The following is a 20,839-nucleotide window of genomic DNA, read 5'->3' as shown; positions in this document are numbered from 1 at the left end:
TCTACAATAGAATGATTTGCACATAAATGTTACTATTCAAAGAGCTATATGCTTTGTAAACAGGGATATTGGAGACAGTTTGAGGCAAAATCCACTTTAATAGGTCTTAGGTTTACTTTTGTACTTCAAATTCCCTATTCCACATGACATCCTATATCTAGTGGTTCATAACCTAGAAGGATCTCACTTTCAATATCGATTCTAGAATATTGTGATAACTTTGTGGAAAAAATGAAGTCAGTGCTTAGCACTGACTGATAGAAATGTAGAAAAGCTTTTCAAGGAATTAGAATTATTTCACCACGCCACCAGACAGTCCAGGCCACCATATATTTTCACCTGGGTGACTTACATTAGCCTCCTCACTTCTCTCTTCTGTTGTCCTTCCCTCTTACTGACTGTTCTCAACATAGCTCTCAGAGTGATCCTTTTAAATGCAAGTCACGTCAGATATTCTTAAAACCTTGTGGTGGCTTCCTTCAGAATGAGTGCCAAAGTCCCTACCATGGCCCACACACCACCAAGCAAAAAACACTTATTATTTCTTCTGCCTGGAATTCTCTTCCCAAGATAATGTGTATAATTCACTCCTTCATTTTCTTCAAGTTCCTATTGAGATGTCATCTTAACCAGGGAGATCTTCCCCTGAACACCTAACATACAGTAATTAGCAAACCACCACTCTTTACACCCATTTTCTTTTTCTTCCTCTCCTCCCTCGATTCTTTTTTCTCCACAGCACTTAACCCAATCTGATACTAGATATTTGTTTGTTTAATATCCCTCTCGCTATAATGTATGTCCCATCACAGCAGAGGTTTTTTTCATTCACTGCTGTATCTATGGTACTTAGAACAGTGCCCAATATATAGGAGGTGCTCATTAAATATTTAAGTAAAACAATTACAGAGGAAAATACTGACTCTAACAAATATCACATGATATAAACTTCAAATGTTTGTCAGTTTCCTGCTCACATCATGTTTCAAGCTCCTTTGCCTTTGTGTTTGGAACACCTTCCTTCGTGCCTGTGTTATGCATTTGGCATACTCTGCTTTATTTGGGTGCAGTCTTTCCTGTTATTTTTACTACAACAGAATTAATCTCTCTCTCTTCAACTATTATATACATTTTTTAATGGGTCTCTGTGCTAAAATGACTTTACATTCTTCTCATCCATTTATTCATTCAGCAAATATATGGGTACATATTCTGACCTGGGCACTAGGACAGTGGTGAACTGGACATGGGTGCCTTGTCCTGCTGGATCTTGGTCTAACCTCATATCTTGTTGGTCTCTTAAGCACAGCAGCGTGTGGTATTTGGTAATGGAATTTTACATGATTTTCAAAGAGTTTGATTTTTTTTAATATTATACTTTTGCTCATCAGTTATGCACATGCATATATAGTTTAGGGACACTTACATAGATTTTGATTCAAAAATCTGTCCCCCCTCCCTTTGCCAATTTGTCACTCCCCACATGAGGGTATTTACCTTCGCATTGCTAATAAGTAAATTGGGTATATTGCTTCCAATTCTTTTTTTCAGTTTTAGGTATTTCTGCCTTTTGGAAAGTACGACTTACCTACCACTACAACCATCCCCTATCTTGTCAATTTAATATGACTTGGCTAAATGACTCCATGTTTACATTATTAGGACTCTAATGCTGTCTTCAGCTGAACTAAGCATATATTGTGGTATGATTCCTTTTCCCTTTCTGCCTAACACTGTGTTTCATTTGCTTAGTTGTCTTTGTATTACTTATCACTTAATTCCACCCCACACTTTGATCCAGTGCTATGATTACACTTTAATACACATGGATACCTTGGGTATTGTTTCAACTTTTTCTTCCTAAAGAGCTCTATCTGGAACCTGTGCTCTGCTAATTTGTGTTCATCTCTTGGGTTGCCCTGTAGCTTGCTGCATCACTGCCACTTGGGATTTCCTTTCATAAATGTCCTGGAGATTATTTTTATATCCCGTTTCCTGTCTCTCTGATCTTCTTGGTTTACTCCATCATGGTTTTTGTTTGTTTGTTGTTTGTTTGCTTGTTTTAACATCTTTATTGGAATATAATTGCTTTACAATGGTGTATTAGTTTCTGCTTTATATCAAAGTGAATCAGCTATACCTATACATATATCCCCATATCTCCTCCCTCTTGCATCTCCCACCCTCCCTATTTTGTTTGTTTGTTTGAAGTATATACAACTTTTAGTAGCTTCCTCAGAAAGGGTGTGTGTGATTGAGGGAGTGGGCATGCTTGTGTGTCTAATAATGTCTTTATTCTGTTTTTACACTCAGTTGGCTGCATGTAAAATTCTAGGTTGAAAATCGTTTTCCCTCAGAATGTTTGTCATTGCTCCATTGTTTTCTAGTTTCCTGTCTTATTGCTGCTAAAAGACCAAAGTCATTCTGATTCTTGGACCTTTGTATGAAGCCTTTTCCCCTGTGAAAGTCTGCAGGACCATTTCACAGCGATGTGCCTCATGAGGTCTGTTTTCATCGATTAGCTAAGGGACCCAGTGTGCACTTTCAGTATTGAAACTCTGGTTCTTTGGTTTTGATTCTTTCTTGATTTTTTTTCTTTTTTTTAATTCTCTAGCTCTGAAATCTCATTATTCAAATGTTAGATTTATGCAGGTTCTCTCATTTTCTTTCTCTCCTATTTTCTAGTATTTTTCTTTTTGCTTATTTTCTGGGAGATTTCTCAGCTTGTTCTTTTAAGCCTTATTTTTTCTTATTTCTCCTATTATATCCTTACTTTCCAAGAGTTCTTTGGTTCCCTGATTATCTCTGAGAGGATATTGATTATTTTTTCATTTTTGACATTTTCTTCTTTTTTTTTTAAATATTCATTTTATCAACCTGTAATTCACAAGTGTCTGATTTTTTTTTTGTCTGAATTGGGTCTTCGTTGCTGCATGTGGGCTTTCTCTAGTTGCGGTGAGCAGGGGCTACTATTTGTTGTGGTGCCGTGGCTTCTCTTGTTGCAGAGCACAGGCTCTAGGCACGTGGGCTCCAGTAGTTGCGACACGTAGGCTCAGTAGTTGTGGCTCACGGGCTTAGTTGCTCCACGGCATGTGGGATATTCCCGGACCAGGGATTGAACCCATGTTGCCTGCATTGGCAAGTGGATACTTAACCACTGCGCCACCAGGGAAGTCCTCTTCTTCTTTACATAGTGTCTCTTGCCTTCTTTGTTCAGGATCATTAAACAAAAAACTGACCATATGAATGGAGTGCCAGAAAGCTGTTTGGAAGCTTTGTGCCTGGGTGGTTCTTGTTGACTGTCATTCACTATAAAATGATTTGTCTGAGCTATTTCATTTCATCCTCAGATGTCAGGGTCTTGGATTGGTCATACTTCCTGCAGAAAACTTAGTCTTCCTCAGATCTCTTACCTGGGGAGTGAATGCGTGGCTGCTAGTGTTTTGGAAACTGAGTTAAGCAAGAAAATTGGGGTTCAACATGCAATTACATGTAGTCACTTAATTTCCCTGTTTTCAGGATAGTACTCTCCCCTCAACCATGCCGAGCATCCTCCAGAAACTGTATTACCCACTCCAGAGAAAACCTCTAAGTGTCTGTCAGGCCAGGGAAAGGCTGTTATACTACATCATGTCCTGTGTTCTGGAGCTCTCTTTCTTTAAAAGATATTCTAAAGCAGTATTCCTTTGTTGAATCCCACCCTCCCCGCTACTTCCAGAGATACCTGATACCACCAAATCCTGAGCCTTGGGAGGACTACTGTGGAATACCTCACACTGCTTCTCCGCTTTCCCCAATGGCTTATTATTCAGCTTTCTTGGATCCATTAAGACACTTGCCAGTGATCTCTCTGCTTTCCAGCTTCTAAATTGTATTGCTCTGACTCCTTTGCCTTTTCTGTCTTTGTCAGTTTATGCTTTAAAAATTAACGCTGGGGGGCTTCCCTGGTGGCGCAGTGGTTGGGAGTCCGCCTGCCGATGCAGGGGACACGGGTTCGTGCCCCGGTCTGGGAGGATCCCGCGTGCCGCGGAGCGGCTGGGCCCGTGGGCCTTGGCCGCTGGGCCTTCGTGTCCGGAGCCTGTGCTCCGCGGTGGGAGAGGCCACAACGGTGAGAGGCCCACGTACCGCAAAAAAAAAAAAAAAAAAAAAATTAACGCTGGGGCTTCCCCGGTGGCGCAGTGGTTGAGAGTCCGCCTGCCGATGCAGGGGACACGGGTTCGTGCCCCGGTCCAGGAAGATCCCACATGCCGCGGAGCAGCTGGGCCCGTGAGCCATGGCCGCTGAGCCTGCGCGTCCGGAGCCTGTGCTCTGCAACGGGAGAGGCCACAACAGTGAGAGGCCCACGTACCGCAAAAAAGAAAAAAAATTAACGCTGGATTCGCTACAAAAGTGGAGTTTCAGGAGTGAGTGGATGTGTATGTTTCCAATCCACCTTCTTTACTTTTGCTGATTCTTGACCTCATTTATCATTTACAGTGTATTTGTAAGGCAGTAGTGAGGCATGATGAGTAAAGACAACTCCCTTGAACAGCATGTTCATTTTTCTAACTGTATCGCCTGTAGTACATTTCCATTTCAAACTCAGTATCTGAACCCATTGTTTTCCTGTAAAACCACTTCCCTCTCTAAATCTCTCCATCCGTGTTTTTGTCGACAGCCTCTACCACAGAGTTCTTTTTGACTCTTCCTCCTGTCTCCCACTTGAATTGAATTTTTAAATTGTGCTCATTCTTTCTGTGAATGTCCTTGGTTTTAACTCTTCCTTCCCTATTTCCACAGCCATTGTTCAGATGTTCATTACTAAGCCTAGATCTGGCCACAAACCAGAAGATTACTGGAATGGTGTTCTCAGAGGTCCTATCAGTCTTCTTACAGTACACTGTCCTGTTTACTAACGTGCAGTGGTGTTCTCTTGTCTGCCAAATGAAATTGAAACTCTTCAACCTAGCAGTTAGCTATGTTTGGCTTTAGCAAATGTCTTCTGTGCCTTTATTTATGATGTTCCCTCCACTGAAGTACTTTTTGCTCTTTTGCAAACTTAGTCCAGTACCCTGTGGAGCTCTGGTCAATGCTGGTTTTTCTGCCTGAAGGTTTCTCTGCCTAATTTCTCCTGTTCAGAAATGCTGTTCCTTGTTTTTTTGTTTGTTTGTTTTTTAAATTTTTAATAGGATTAGAAAATCATCTTTCACACTACATGTTTTAATATTATCTGAATTTTGTTTCCTGTGTATGGCTCATTTGAAGCTTCTTTTTTCTGTATTATTTTTTATTACGGAAAATTTCAAAAATATACAAAAGTAGAGAGTGGAATGAACTCCCCTGCTGTTATACTAGTGTCACCCAGCAATTATCAACTCATTGCCTGTTTTTCACCTATATCCCCACTCCAGATCATTTTGAAGTATATCCCAGGCATCTTATTTTCATTTGTAAATATGGCTTTCTAAAAAATGATTCTTTTAGGTAACCATGACACCATTGTTAACACCTAAAAAGGTTGACAGTTAACTAATATCAAATATTCAGTCAGTTTTGCCAGTTATCTCATAAACATTCCTCTAATTTTGTTTAGAACAAGATCCAAATAAAATCCATGAATGCCAGACTGGGTACTGTGTCTCTTAAGTTGCTTTTATATAGAGGTTTTCCCTTTCTTTCCCATACATGTGTTAAAGAAACGTTTTGCTGATTGCATCCCCATGGTGCTTAACATGGTCTCTGTTTCCCCAAGATTCGTGTTTGATATTTTTGGAGGAGTGAGGGAGGCAAAAGAGAATGAGAGCAAGAAGTCTTTATAGGTGGTATTTATAAGGTTCTTAAAACTTGAAACTTACATCTTTTATTTTCCTATAATGAGCACACAGCAAGAAGAGTTTGAACTGAACCTAAATTTGTATCATTTATTTGTTGAAATACAAGTTATTAATTTTAGACAAATGAACAGCTTAATTTTTGTTTGGGGTAATAGGTTTCCATTTCTTAAAAAGCGATTGTTATTCCCTAACCTGTGTATCTATATTAAGTTCAGACTTATGTTTAGAGAAATAATTTGGAGTAGACAGCATATAAAGAAAAGTGCTGTTTGGAGCTAATAACATCTAAATGATACTTAAGAAGTTAGCCACATGGGAACTTTGGTTTGGGGAAAGCTTCGGTGAACTTACTTTAATCTCCATCATTAAGCAATCATGACTTGTTACTTTTTAGAATAAAGGAATTTTTAAATACTGTTTCTTTCTTCATTTACTCAGCACAAACATTTCACTGAAGATATTCAGACAAGGCAGTATCGCTCCTTGGAAGTTCTGATAGGATCTGGCTATAATACCCCTGCTGACATTTGGAGCACAGCGTGCATGGTAATGTTTTTCCCATTGACTTTAACTTGTTACGTGGTAATTTGCTAATTTCAGTAGACCAGTGGATTAACAAACAGAAAAGGATTTTTTTTCTGACTCATCACTGGCACTCTGAATCCCGTGTCTGGGGAGGTCTGAATTTAAAAGCTTAGTTACAAACATCTGACATTCCGTTCGGTTCCTGCCAAATTTCTGTTAGGTGAAGGAACCAAATGTTTCCCAGTACAGATTGGGGTTGCGGGGCGGCTAAAAACAACTGCTCAGACGCGGTGCTGCTTTTGATGAGGAGAAGTTACCCTTACCCTTGCCCTAAGCTCTGATCTGTTTTCAGATTAGGGAAAACCCTGGAAACTGCTTCATTCTGTACAGTTTAGCAGTCACTCAGCCGTCTTTGCACCTCACAGGATATGAAGCTCAGTCATCCATGGATTCATAAGTTGCTGCTTTGTCCTTGTCAGGCAACTACTCAAGTAGTCAGACTTAGCTGATATTAAATGACTTCCCACAGATAGCCTCATGTTGGAACATATTATATTGTTTCCTGAAGTGGAGTGTACTCTTCAATATGTAATTGTGGATTTACTTTTTTCTCTTCCACTCATTTTAAGTACTGGCAGGAACCATGTCTATAATGTATAGCTAAGTGTCTGGTGCAGGGCCTGGGACATTTTGAGGGGGTGCAATGCACTGCTAATGCTAACTTCCCGGAGTTATCACAGACTTCACAGATTAAAGGCATAGTTTTCCACAAGACTACCCTCACTTCAGACACCAGCTGCAAGCTCTGGGGTCCACAGGCCACCTGTACCTCCTGACCATCTGGCTACAAATTGGGAGTTTCCATTGTCCTTTCAGATTCAGTAGTTTGCTAGAATGACTCACACAACTCAGGGAAGTGCTAAAACATTACAGTTTTGATATAAAGGTTACAAATCAGGACCAGCCAAATGAAGACATGCATACAGTGAGGTCTGAGAGGGTACCAAAGGTGTTCTTAGGACACATCAGTTTCCTGATACGTCAGTGTGTATCACCAACCAGGGAAGTTTACCCAAGCTTTAGGTGCCCAAAGGTTTTACTGAGATTTCGTTACTTGGGCATGATTTATTGAATCATTGGTCATGTGGTTGAACTCAGTCTCCAGCCCCCTTCCCTTCCTGAGAGGTTGGGAGGTCAGTTTTGACAACACTCAGCCCAAAGCCTCAACCCTCTAATTGCACAGTTGGTCTTGTCCAACTTGGTGGCATATCCAGCCCCCCTCTTGAAACTGTGTCTAGGGGCCCACTATGAGTCACCTCATCAGTATAAACTTAAGTGTGGTCCAAAGGGGCCCACCATGAATAACAAAAGGCACGTTTATCACTTGGAAAGCCCAAGAGTTGAGAGGCTTCCTCCCGGGAAACAGGAACAAGATCAAACAAATTCTTTAGTATACAATAATACTTAATAAATATTTGTGGACCATCAAATGAGTGAACTAAATCAGAAACATATTAAACTGTCATTTCAATTAACATTTAGTATTTATAGTCAACTTTGGGGAAAACTTAAAAGAGAAAGGACAGACTAGAAGCCCCAACCTGTTTTGTGTCATAGATTTCTTTGACGCCCACATTCCTGAAAACCTTTGTCTTCCAAAGATAATAAAGTTTAAACCATGTTAATATGGCATGACCTTCTAAATTATTTTGTTATGGCATGTCTGTGGTCTTTTAAGGGGGAGGGCTTTCTAAATTGAAGGTGATTTGGTATTGTGTGCACAAGGTGAAAGAACATTGGAAGAAAATCTTCTTTCTTGCCATACTTTAAAGCTTTGTGTTGAGGAATCTGATTTGGATTGAGTTGGTAGAGGAAATAATTGATAGAGATGCCGCCATACAAAATACAGCTAGTTTGTAGGTGGCATCTGATTTATTATGATGTGGTTCTTAGTAGTGGGTTAATTGAGGGCAGTAGGTCCTGCTTGCTGTGTAACATAGTATGTACAGTGTCAGGCTTAAGGAGGCAAAAAGGCAAAAAAGATGAAAGGGGGGTGGATTAACCTTGGCCCCTCTTTGGACCAGCTCATGTGCAGGAATTTTTTTGACCAAAGGAGGGAAAGCACTTACCTGACTTGAGACAATATCATGAAAACTTGAGGCCCATTTGTTCCCCCAAATTTCTCTCATTTTGCTAATAGATGTAGAAAACGTGCTTTAAATTTCACCATACTCAGAGAATAAAAATAAATCTTGGAATATCAGAAGTGCCTGGAGAGATGGATCATCCTTCATCTAGTACAATTAATTGATGGAAAGATTGGGACCCTTTCTGAGGTAAAAAGGCAAGTTGAGAGATTGCCTGCCACTTCAGTGATTGAGACTACAAAGTTAGAAGGAAAGTTATAAGAAGGGAATGCTCTGTGAAGAGCATTAAGAATTAATAAAGAATAGATGTTTTAAAATTCTTCAAACGTTCTGTGGATTTTGACAAGTTTGTAATGACATGTATCTACTATTATAGTATCATACAGCATAGTTTCACTGCCCTAAGAATCCTCTGTGCTCTGTCTCTTCATCCATCTGCACCCCCTGCCAACCCCTGGCCACCACTGATGTTTTTATTGTCTCTATAGTTTTGCCTTTTCCAGAATGTCATAGTTGGAATCATACAGTATAATTCAGGTTAGCTTTTCTTCACTTTGTAATATCATTTATGGTTCCTCCATGTCTTTTTATGACTTGATAGCTCATTCCTTTTTGTCACTGAATAATATTCCATTATCTGGATGTACCAGCACACTGGATTTATCATACCTTCCCTGATTTTGCCTCTGTCTGTTAGCATGACCCTGACTGACGTAAAATAGGCCCTGTGGTCAGTGTGAGACAAGCACAGGAGTGGGCACCAGGAGCCGTGGATTCTAGGATGGACTTGGCCTTTCTGTTCTGGTCAGTTTTCTCATCTGTAAAGGAAAGATGTTTAACTAGGTGTTTTGTAATCTAGAGTTTCTACTAGTTTTCATTTCTGATGTTGTGATCTTTCGGTTTGGTTTGGTTTTTTTTTACTGTTATCTTATTTATAAAATTGTAACTACTAGCAACTACCTTATGTTCCAAAAATAAAGTTCTTTTAGAGAACTTTAGGTAACTAGTTATAAGTATCTAGGTGGAAAATTTTAGAATATTTTAAACTTTTAGAAAACTATCTACTTTTTTTTTTTTTAGCTTTAATATCTTCACTGAATCCCCCACTATGAGATGGAAAAATTAAAGTACTGGTTTCAGAAGAGACTGACAAACTTTGATGAATAAGAATCACAAATTGTTTCTGTTCTGCTTTGAGACCGTAAACCTCAGGATAATTAGAGGGTGAAACAGGTATCTGTTTATCAGTGTAGTTCAGTTTCATAACAAACTGCTAGCATGTAAAACAAGCTATGCCTAGCAAGAAGCCACAGCATCTCTGACATTTTAGAGACAATCCTGAAACTTCTGCTTTTGTGGCCTTGCTCTGGGTAGTGGTACAGCCCAGGTTATACATTTTTTGAGAAAGGCTATTCTATCCTAACACTGGCAAACCACCAAGACCTAGACATGGGTCTGAATTGAGAATGTGCCCCAACTAAATCCACTCCACAGTTCTTGAGATTGTCTGGGCTGGTTAGTACCATTGAGTCAACCAAAACTGACCCATGGCTAGCAGTTGACTTATAACTGTACTTTTTATATCAATAAGGTCCTTTTTAAAACTGCTGTTAAATTACTTGGTTTATTTTTAGTCAGTGAAAAATTAATACAACCCCATCACTCACATGCTGTCCTTCTGTACTGGTTGACACTTATTCCTGAGGAAATCACTTTTTCAGTCTCTCTCAATCACTATTTACAAGACGTTTTCTTGTTATAGGGGACATGTGCCTTTCCTGGTTGGTGGATGCTAACCTGCTGGTCAATATGAGTAGCTCCTGACTCCATTTATACTTAATCTTTTTCTGTAGACCTAGGAATTGGGGACTCTTTATCTGGGGCAGTGCTTTTCCAAAGCAAAACTTTAAAAATGTACTTTTTACCAAACACTGAAGAGTCATAGGTAGAAAAATGTCTGAATTTTTTGGTTTTGATTTTAGATACAGAATGTTAATTTCTAGCCATGTGAAGTTATAAGTTATTCATGTTTATCTCATTAATAATTTAATAACTTAGAATCACCTTAGATATGCCCCTCTCTGAGCAAAAAGAGAAACTTAAGAGAGCTGAATTACTGATTGAAAGATTGGGGTGTACAGGGCTTGGAATAATCCACGTATTGATATTAACTGAGTTTTTGCAGTTTTCCTGCTCCATTTTATTAAGGTACAGGTGTGAAAGGAAAGCTTTTTAGGAATAATCTTAGAGAATTTTTTAAATAATCATTTGCAGGTTTTCCAAGAAGAAAAAATTACTTAAAATTGAGCCAAATAGCAGTAAACTTCCCAAACGTCTTTCTTTTTTATGCTTTCATAAGCTTTCCTCTTTTTCTTAGGCCTTTGAACTGGCCACAGGCGACTATTTATTTGAACCTCATTCAGGGGAAGAGTACACTCGAGATGAAGGTAAGTCCCCTCAACCAAGGATGTCTGTGCACGGTGGCTAATGTAATTTGCTAGTACGGAAGAGCCTTAGTCTTCTTAGTGTGCTAAGTATATATAAGTCCCAGAAAAGATAGAAATATAAGATATTTAATGTTAAATATTAGGTATCCTAGATATTTTATAATAGATATTAAAGAATTCTATATAAGAATTAGAGAAAAGGCCACAGTTGGTTAAACTAAAACTTGTATTGGGTTGGCCAAAAAGTGCCTTGAGTTTTTAAGTAAAAATAGAAGACTCGTTTTCACCAAGAACTTTATTGAACAACGTACTCACCCTTTTGTTCCACTACCTTCTGCCATTTTTCAGGCAACTTCATAATTCCATTTTCCCAAAACTTTTATCTTTTTGAGCAAAGAACTGTTCCAGGTGTCTTCCAGGGGATTGAAATTTTTTCCATTAGGAGAATTTTGTAAAGATTGAAATAAATGGAAATCTGAAGGTGCAATGTCTGGTGAATACGGCAGTTGAATCAGAACTTCCCAGCCAAGCTGTAACATTTTTTGCCTGGTCATCAAAGAAACATGTGGTCTTGCGTTATCTTGATGGAAGATTATACATTTTCTGCTGACTAATTCTGGACGCTTTTCGTCGAGTGCTGCTTTCAGTTGGTGTAATTGGGAGCAGTACTTGTTGAAATTAATCGTTTGGTTTTCTGGAAGGAGCTCATAATAGAGGACACCCTTCCAATCCCACCATGTACACAACATCACCTTCTTTGGATGAAGACCAGCCTTTGGTGTGATTGGTGGTGGTTCATTTCACTTGCCCCACGATCTCTTCTGTTCCACATTATTGTACAGTATCCACTTTTCATTGCTCGTCACAATTTGTTTTAAAAATGGAACATTTTCATTACATTTAAGTAGAAAATCGCATGCAGAAATACGATCAAGGTTTTTTTCACTTAACTTACGTGGAACCCAAACATCAAAGCAATTAACATAACCTAGCTGGTGCAAATGATTTTCAGCGCTTGGTTTGGATATTTTGAGTATGTCAGCTGTCTCCTGTGTGGTATAACGTTGATTGTTCTCAATGTTTCGATTGATCGTTACCAACTTCAACTGGTCTACCCAACCGTGGAGCATTATCCAGCGAGAAATCTCCAACATGAAACTTCGCAAACCACTTTTGACACATTCTGTCAGTCACAGTACCTTCTGCATACACTGCACAAATCTTTTTTTGCGTTTCAGTTGTGTTTTTACCTTTCTTGAAATAAAAAAGCATAATATGCTGAAAATGTTGCTTTTTTCACAAAAATTCACCAATTTTGATGTCGTTTTTTAAAACGCACACTGATAAGACAAGCTGTCACATACAGTCTAACAAAATTGTTTTGAATGAAGTTAAAGACAGGTAAGTGCTACTAGAGCCATCTTACGTCATAACCCGAAGGAACCTTTTGGCCAAACCAATACTTGCCAGGTTTCTTATAAAACATCTAGTCATTTTCCTTCCTGTGTAAATCAGTGATTCATTCTTTACCCAGTTTGGATCTGCCTGTTCTTCAACTTGTTGCCCAGTTATGCTTGCAACTTTATTTGGAAGTCGATTTTATCAGATACACACTACTTGAATGCAGAGAATATATCCTATTTGTCTATATAAATTGTACAACATTTAGCATTCTTTTTTCTCCTTTCTGAAAATTAAAGCTGTATTTTTCTTTTGAAATGATACTAACATTTGGATTCCATTTTAAAACAAAATATTATTGGTTTATATTTTGCGATACCAGTGGGAAAAGCCCAAGGTGTCAGATGTTCTGAGAGGCTGTGAAAGCAGACAACTAAATGTGTGATGATTTTTTAAAAATCATAGTGGCATTCAAGTAACTAGATGAAATAATAATGTGAATAAGAAAACTTTATTAAAGGAATGTTTTACCTTCTTTATTATACAGTTTTGGCGCTTTTGTTTTCAGGATTAATGGGGATTACTTTGAGAGAGCACTACCAGTGTACCCTCCCAATGCGGAAATTATGTCTTTTACTTTCGGTGCTTTCCTTGATTCTTGGGGAAATCAGGTTATGCTTTATGGAACCAACAGTGCTAGTTCTCAAACTGGTCCCCTGGGATGTCAAAAGGCAATGTTAGTAAGGCCTGCTGATATTCCTAATAAGTACCGTTTGAAAAATGCTCTGCTAACTAATCACCATAGCCATATGCCTGTTTTGGTGGGTACAGTTTGGACATGTTTTCTGTATATAAGCCCCTGTTACTGTAATTACTACCTGTGTACACACTTGATTTTTCCCTGTTATCTGCTTGCTTTTTTCTGGGTTATAAGTTTGGGGCTGTAGACTTAACATCATTTTAGAAATGCCCTATCATATCTGTTTGCAAGGGTAATTAACTTTTTTCTCTTTATTTCCCTGGATTCCCTATAAATAGTGTGTGGTACAGACTCATATCGTGGCTAGAATTACATTGTACAGGATCTTATGCTACCAAACCTGAAAATTGAAATGTATATGAAAAGACTCAAGTAAGGGAAAAGGGAGAACCAGTTACCCTAGATATTTATATCCTAATTTATTCCCTCCTATTCCAGCCCTTAGATAAAACCTCAGATTACTACTGTTTGGCCCATAGGAGCAGGAAAAAGCAAACCCTATCCCCTGGCTAGTGTATGCATAGTGTTACAAGTCCTGGTAAGACTGGGGCCTAAGTAGCATGTCCTCTGTTGTTAGGGACATTCCACAACCCTAAATCTTGGAATAATAGTTGATAATTTTGCCTGTCAGATATATTAATCCTATGATTAATTGATAAGCCAGAGATAGGTTGCTGGAATTTAAAGTAATATAACAATTTTAAGGGAAAAATAATTCCTTGGTAGGAAAAATATTAAAAGAACCAATACTTTACTTGGAAGTTTACAGTAAGACAAATTATAGTCTCATTTATAATTAATTTATACAAAGATATTTACTTGCAGATCCTGCCTAAAATGGCAGAAATTTTTTGGCAGCCAAATACTTGTTACCAAACCATAAATTCAGTAAAAACTGCCCAAAAGTTATAGTGAATTCATAAAGTTCTTTTAAAATGACACCACTGAGTCCTTTACATGAGAAATAGATATGACCTGAAACCTTCACAAATTCCCAGATAAGTGTATGTCTCTAGCATATGATTTTCCTCTAAGATACATTATTGGAAGTTTTAAGTGATTGCTTTTGACCTGGATTCTGTAACTACAGGATTAAAGTCATTTTTAAAGCTGTTTTGTAGCTAGGAGCCATCACTTTTTAAAGCCTCTTCATATTTTTACTTTTTGTCACCTGCAGAAAAAGTAATAGACCTGTCTGTAGGTGTGGATGCTGGCTGGTCCCAAGCTCGTCTGCTGGTGGCAGACTGCCCACCTCCCTGGCAGTGCTCACAGTCCATATGCCTGCTGTGACAGTTACAAGACACTACATGACGTAAACATTTTAGTGGCCAAAGATAGTCAAGTAGCTATACTTTAAATGTTTGTGCTCATTTTTTCTTTAATAATGTGATTTTTTAAATTAAAAAACAGACAAAACGAAAAAACCTCTGGACTAGACATGATAAGATAGGGGTTTTCATTTGAGTTCTGGCTCTTATTGGCCTTGTGGCTTCAAGTAGGCCGTTCTCCCAGAGGTTCCACTTTTCACCTTTAAAATGGGGTATTAATTTTTGCCCTGTTTTACAGGGTGATTGTGAAAACTCGATCATATGTGAGTGCTTTGTCATGAACATTCTTAAAGTGATATTATTACTCTGTGAAGCCCAGAGCACTATTATAAATAAATAAATGTCTGTCCTAGAATGTCGTAAAGCATATTGCTACACTCTTGTAGCTTAGCTGGAAAACCCACCTGGACCTAGATATAGACAAAATAGAAATAAAATATTATAGATAAGCCTCCAAACTCCAGAATGGGACTTGCCAACTACTATCAAGTGACAAACCACCGGAAATAATTCTTGGCCTTCCCAGGCTTCCCTTGAGTATCCTCGGTTTTACTTGTACTTACTTTTAAACAGCTAGTTCTTGAAAAAGCTATTCGTAGAAAAAGCTCTTTTACAGCTTGTCCTTGATCCTGTTCTTCTTACCCTTCTATTTTAGACCACATTGCGCACATTATAGAGCTGATAGGCAGAATTCCAAGACGCTTTGCCCTCAGTGGGAAATATTCACAGGACTTCTTCAATCGCAGAGGTAGTATTGTTAACATGAGTTTTCATCTAGGCCCCAGGGATGCAACTTCAGGAAGCAGTGCATTCACACCAAGATTGTTTTTACTTATCACTCAAGTCATGGGTACCTGATTTTTAATGGTTTTCTGGATTCTCCATTAGATGGATAGAGTCCTCTTTTTCCCATTTAGGACAGAAAGCAAGCTGAAATGCTTTATAAAGAGGTGTGCATGCTACTCTTTCTGCCAATATCTAGAACTGCATTTGTTACCCCTGTTATGTATATCTTTTTTCCCCCTCTTGAAATGTTTGAAACATACAGATCACATTGCATTGATCATAGAACTTCTGGGGAAGGTGCCGCGCAAGCTCATTGTGGCAGGAAAATATTCCAAGGAATTTTTCACCAAAAAAGGTAAAATAAATGTGTTTGTTCCCAGACATTAAGGGGACAAAAGTGTTTAACAATGAAGAGGTAAGTACAGCTTGGGTACGTGTTCCCAACACATACAGAAGGATGGTCCTACCTTGAATGCTGAGCTGTGACTTAGTAGACCCTGGAGCTAGACTGCCCAGCTGCTCCACTACTTATGTGGCCTTTGACAGAACCTCAGTTTGCTGCTTTATAAATGGAGATTACTTCATATTAAATTCGTTACTATGTGTCTAGTAGCTGGCACATGGTTGATTACTCCTACTACAGGACTTCTGAAAAATGGGCAGATTTTGCTGAGGCAGTTCTATCAAAGGGCAAGTCATTTCAGCTTTTTAAGGGCAGGACTACATCTCACCTTGTAGTCCGTGATACCTAACACAGTCACTTCAACACATCAGTCATATGAATTAACTTTATACTTTGAATTGCATAAGTTATGTTATCACTTATTAGTGAAGAAAACACAAGATAAAACTCTCACCTCAAATTTTTGCCTAGATAATATATGTTGGTGTATTTAAATACGAATTTCTTATGCATTCTAAATATATTTAAAAGCTTAAGTATGAAACCCTGACCTAGAAGGGACTAGAAAACTGTCTGGACTTTTTTCCATGGTTCCCTTTTTCCTCACAACCTCTACACTAGTGCTGAGAAAAACCATCTTTCTCAACACTTGACAGCAGGCATCCTCAGAAACATTTCTTAATGTTTCTCTTAGAGGCAGGAAAATGGTGAAGTGCTTCATAGTTTCTTCCTTGTGTGCAAAGTCAAATTAATGGCATGTACCAAGTAGGTAATTAGGCACTCACTGCCCACAGTAGAGACTTCAAATACGTGTCATGTAAGAAAAAAAATTTAAAGCAGCATTTACCTTAACAAGTCACTAATCATTGACCGTCTTTTTAAAAAAACATTGTTTCAAGGAGGCAAAAAGTAATGTTCCAGAATAGTACAGAGTGTGATGCAGCTGTATCTGAAAGTTTATTTGTTCTTTTAGTTTTGTTACTTTTATACATTTGACATAGTTTTAGCTCTTTGTTTTTTAATTACTGCCTTATTTCGAAGCAACATTTGCTAAACTATTGAGCCAAAAAAAGAGTACAAGCAAATTATTCTTGGTATGTGGTGATAAATTGCCTCTGAACACCGTATGAGACCATGCTGAGTATATAGGCATTTAATATTCATTTTAGTGAATACCTAGTTCCTGATAGGCCTGCCCAATTTGATTGGGACAAAAAATCCTGGAATGGTGGAGAAAAAAAATTATTTTAAATTTTTAGGCCCTCGTGAAAAATGGAGACACTTCTTTCCAAGGAATGCATTAGAGAAGAGATGTGCTTTGTGAATGGAGAAGGATTAGATTCTGATGGCAAAATTTGATTCTTCATAGACTATCTGGATTAGTTCCTGCATTTCCACAAAAGGATCTTGTCACTTGTCAGTGTTGGTCAGTTTCTTTTGTACTCTCTTTACCTTAGGTGACCTGAAACACATCACGAAGCTGAAACCCTGGGGCCTTTTTGAGGTTCTGGTGGAGAAGTATGAGTGGTCTCAGGAAGAGGCAGCTGGTTTCACAGATTTCTTACTGCCCATGTTGGAGTTGATCCCCGAGAAGAGGGCCACTGCCGCTGATTGTCTCCGGCACCCTTGGCTCAACTCCTAAGCCCCAGCCCAGCACCGCAGCAGAGATCACACGCTGGCCCTCTGCCCCTCCCCTCCAAGCATTTCCCTCTTCCCTTTTCAGGGTGAAGCTCTTCCTTCAAGGGTTTCTAGGGTGTTTTTTGGTTTTTGTTGAATCCAACATGTTCATTTGGGTTTGCTTATTTGACCCTGTGGAGATCCCCCCACAGCCATTGGGCATCCGAGGTGAATTTGGCCTTGATTGGTCTCTGCCAAAGACTAATGGACTAAAATGTGAAACAGCCTCTCACCCTTGTACCCTTGTCTTTCCATTAGGACATCCTTTAAATTATAAGCATCCTTTTAAAAAGAGCTATGAAGATGTATGAGCTCATCCTTTTATTCACTGACTCTAAGAGTCAAATTTTCTAGTGCATATCCTATTGCCAGCATAAGGATGAGAAGGGGAAAGGTATTACTTCTGTGTACAGCAGAGATATTAAACTTGCTGTATCCAGGCTGCATCATCTTCCTGGATTGTTTCTGTTGTTTTCTATGTTCACATTTTTTTCTGCGACTTTTAAACTGCTATCTTTTTAAATGAGCTGTATAAACACCATATTTGGGTACCATTTTATCACTGTTCAAAGCACTGTCAAATTCCTTTCATCCTTTAATAACTCTAAGATCCTCGAATCTTCAGTCTGATTTTTGATGGAAACAAAAATGGAACCACTGACTAGTAGTTTCTTCAGAACCACATATATTCTGCAAACTGTCCTTTCCTATGTCTCTTCTGTACCCTACCAGCAGAGTTACTTTGATTGGCTCTTTGTTTTGTTTTTTGTTTTTGTTTTTTAATCCCTGGCTGGCACTTTACTCATTGCACTTGAGTTTATTGCCCCATAACTAAAGAATTCAGGATGACTCTAGAAAGGAAAACTGGATTTCAGAGATTTCCCATCTGAGAAGAAACTGTCCTAGAGTTCTCGGTTCTTTTACAAACAGTCCCCAACTTTTATTTACAGCTTTTTATTTACCTTGTCCAGAATTCAGCCTTAACGCAGTTTCCCCCTACGGCTTTGCCTTTCTCATTTTCTCAGAGGCTTCATTCAGGTCTTAAATGAAATCCCAGGATCCAAGAACCAAGGGGAGGGGGGTGGGATGGCACTTTTTTTTATTGTTTATTTTGAGGGTTGTAGGGTTTTTTTTTCTCTTTTTGTTTGGTTTAAGGTTAGCCATTCTCTGCTGCTATATCTTTGTATAATGTAAGTTTTAAATTTTGAGATGATTGAAATGTACTTGAGGCTTTTTTTTTTTTTTTTAATGAGAAAAGGCATTGTGAATATTATTTTAGGATGGGCCTCTCCTAGACTTGCCCTAGACATTACATATATTCCTCGGGTCATATTGAAAAGCAAAAGAGGGACAGGATTGGGGTCACAGCTGCTTGTTCTGCACGGACCAAGTGGGCCTTGGGGATTACAGCATTCTCCAGAAGCGGCTACAGGACTCTGATTTACAGAAAGCCAAGGAGGTGCAACTTAAGGCTCTACTAGCAAAGCACCGATGAGACTGTTAGGTAGCCAACTTCCTTTACAGGAGATTGGAATCTAGATTCTGTCATTTATCTACCAACAAAGGCAAAGGAAAAAATGGTGCAATTATGCAATCCGTTTAACTCGTAAACATATTACCCTGAATAACTGGCCAGCCATTCATCGATCCTTGATGGATAGTTCTGAAATCAGACATGTTCCTATAGAAAGAATTTGAAGTGAGGCTGTTCTATGCACCTATCAAGAATAAAGAAAATAGATTGTATCAAACAACGGCAGGGAAAATCCTTCAGCAATTCTAATCCACTTTGGGTTTTCAGCGATATATACATCTAAAGCAATACCAGACTAGAACTGAATTCTTTTCTATGCTGTAAAATCACAATTGTGGAATTACAGGGATTCTGGTGATGACATTAAGGTGAACTAACCAAACACATCCAAATAGAAGGCCCTGTTTTAACAACTGACATGAAGAGAAATTTTAATAAGAGAACCTGTAACTTTTTGGAAATGTTTTCCCACCAAACAAGGGCTTTTCCTCTATCACTTAAGGAGCCAGATGAATTAAAAGCCGTAGAAAGAGGCAGCTGTAGAATTTGATCTTCCAAGCACCCCATCTACCTTTCCTGAACTCAATCATAATGTCAAATTGCCAGGATCTCACTAAAGGATTTCTATTTGCTGTCAGTAAAAAATAAAACCCCAAACACATTTTTATTCTTTCTACTGGTTGCATTGTCTGTTTTCTTTGTAAATGCAGTACAATAAACAAATTATTTAATAACCTACATGTTTCCAGGAGATTTCTGTTTATTTGTTGCCCAAGTTGATCTGACCTAGCTTCAGAATGGAGGAAAGGATTGGTTGAGTTGCTTTTTGAATTTAAATATGCCATGAAACTGTGTAACTTAAACACATGCCATTTTGGGGGGTTTGTAGCTTTGCTTCTATCTTTAAATTGGGCGTGGGGTGGGATTTAACAAAGTACATTTTGGAAAATGCTAAGAAAATTGTTATTCCCTACATTTGATACCATTTTTGCAGTATTTGTGGGGTTTTTTCCCCCACAGATCACAAAGTGCAAAATGTCAAAAGTTTTGTGAACTCAAAGGCACTGGACTGATGACCACTATTATACACAAGTTTTCATATACTTGTCTCATTCACCCCTCAGTATAAATTCTTAGAAATGGAATGGCTGGGGCAGAGAGTAAGCATGTTTTTAAGGCTTTTAATAAATGTTCCCTAACTTACGTGGGGAACAGTTGGACTGTTTTGCTATGACCAACAGTGTTTGAATGGGCCTATTGTAATCTCACTCATTTTATTCCTAATAGCCAGTTTGATTGCCCCAAAAGGGGAATCTCTTGTTTTAATTTGCATATTAGATGACTAGTGAAGTCAAAAGCTTGTTTCATGGGTTTTATTGGCCATTTGTAGTTTTGGGTTATTAGCCTACAATTACCCAGCTTTCTTTTGGCATGCTTCCCTATTTGATGATTTGGTAACATCTTTGTCATTTTTCCATCACATTTTCCAGTTTTTAATTTGCCTTTCATTTTTATTTGTGGTATTTCTGGGCTGTGTTGGGTCTTTGCTGCTGCACACAGGCATTTCTCTAGTTGCTGTGTGCAGGCTTCTCGTTGCGGTGGCTTCTCGTTGCGGAGCACGAGCTCTAGGTGCGCAGGCTCAGTAGTTGTGGCACGTGGGCCCTAGAGCATGTGGGCTTAAGTAGTTGTGCGTGGGCTCTAGGGTGCATGGGCTTCAGTAGTTGTGGTGCACGGGCTCAGTAGTTGTGGCTTGCAGGCTCTAGAGCACAGGCCCAGTTGCTCCGTGGCATGTGGGATCTTCCCGGACCAGGGATCAAACCCATGTCCCCTGCATTGGCAGGCAAACTCTCAACCACTGTGCCACCAGGGAAGTTCCTATTTATGGTATATTTAATGTTATTCATAAAAAGTCCTCCAGCCCTGAACTACATAAACTGGTTTTTTTCTGTTTGTTTTAATTGAGCCATGCTTAAGACATATGTAGTGTGTTCATACTGTAGTGTTGACTAGAATGTAAC

General features: G+C 38.8%; 1 protein-coding gene across 2 annotated transcripts in view; it reads left to right on the top strand.

Annotated features, from left to right (window-relative positions):
* The window catches only part of SRPK1 (SRSF protein kinase 1), an 80,813-nt gene extending 61,254 nt beyond the window's left edge, over nucleotides 1–19,559 (top strand). Inside the window, exons 13-17 of one of the 2 annotated variants that reach the window (XM_032648793.1) lie at nucleotides 6,252–6,359; nucleotides 10,863–10,932; nucleotides 15,077–15,169; nucleotides 15,470–15,562; nucleotides 17,068–19,559. In XM_032648793.1, coding sequence (XP_032504684.1) covers nucleotides 6,252–6,359; nucleotides 10,863–10,932; nucleotides 15,077–15,169; nucleotides 15,470–15,562; nucleotides 17,068–17,252 — 549 coding nt within the window. In that variant the 3' untranslated portion in view covers nucleotides 17,253–19,559. The remainder of the gene's footprint in view (nucleotides 1–6,251; nucleotides 6,360–10,862; nucleotides 10,933–15,076; nucleotides 15,170–15,469; nucleotides 15,563–17,067) is intronic. The other variant, XM_032648795.1, reaches the window with a different exon arrangement.
* The last annotated feature ends 1,280 nt before the right edge of the window (nucleotides 19,560–20,839 follow it).

The sequence above is a fragment of the Phocoena sinus genome, chromosome 11 (assembly GCF_008692025.1).
Source record: "Phocoena sinus isolate mPhoSin1 chromosome 11, mPhoSin1.pri, whole genome shotgun sequence".
Lineage (NCBI taxonomy): Eukaryota > Metazoa > Chordata > Mammalia > Artiodactyla > Phocoenidae > Phocoena > Phocoena sinus.
The sequence above is the reverse complement of the archived record's forward strand: the minus strand, read 5'-3'. Positions and strand labels throughout refer to the sequence as shown.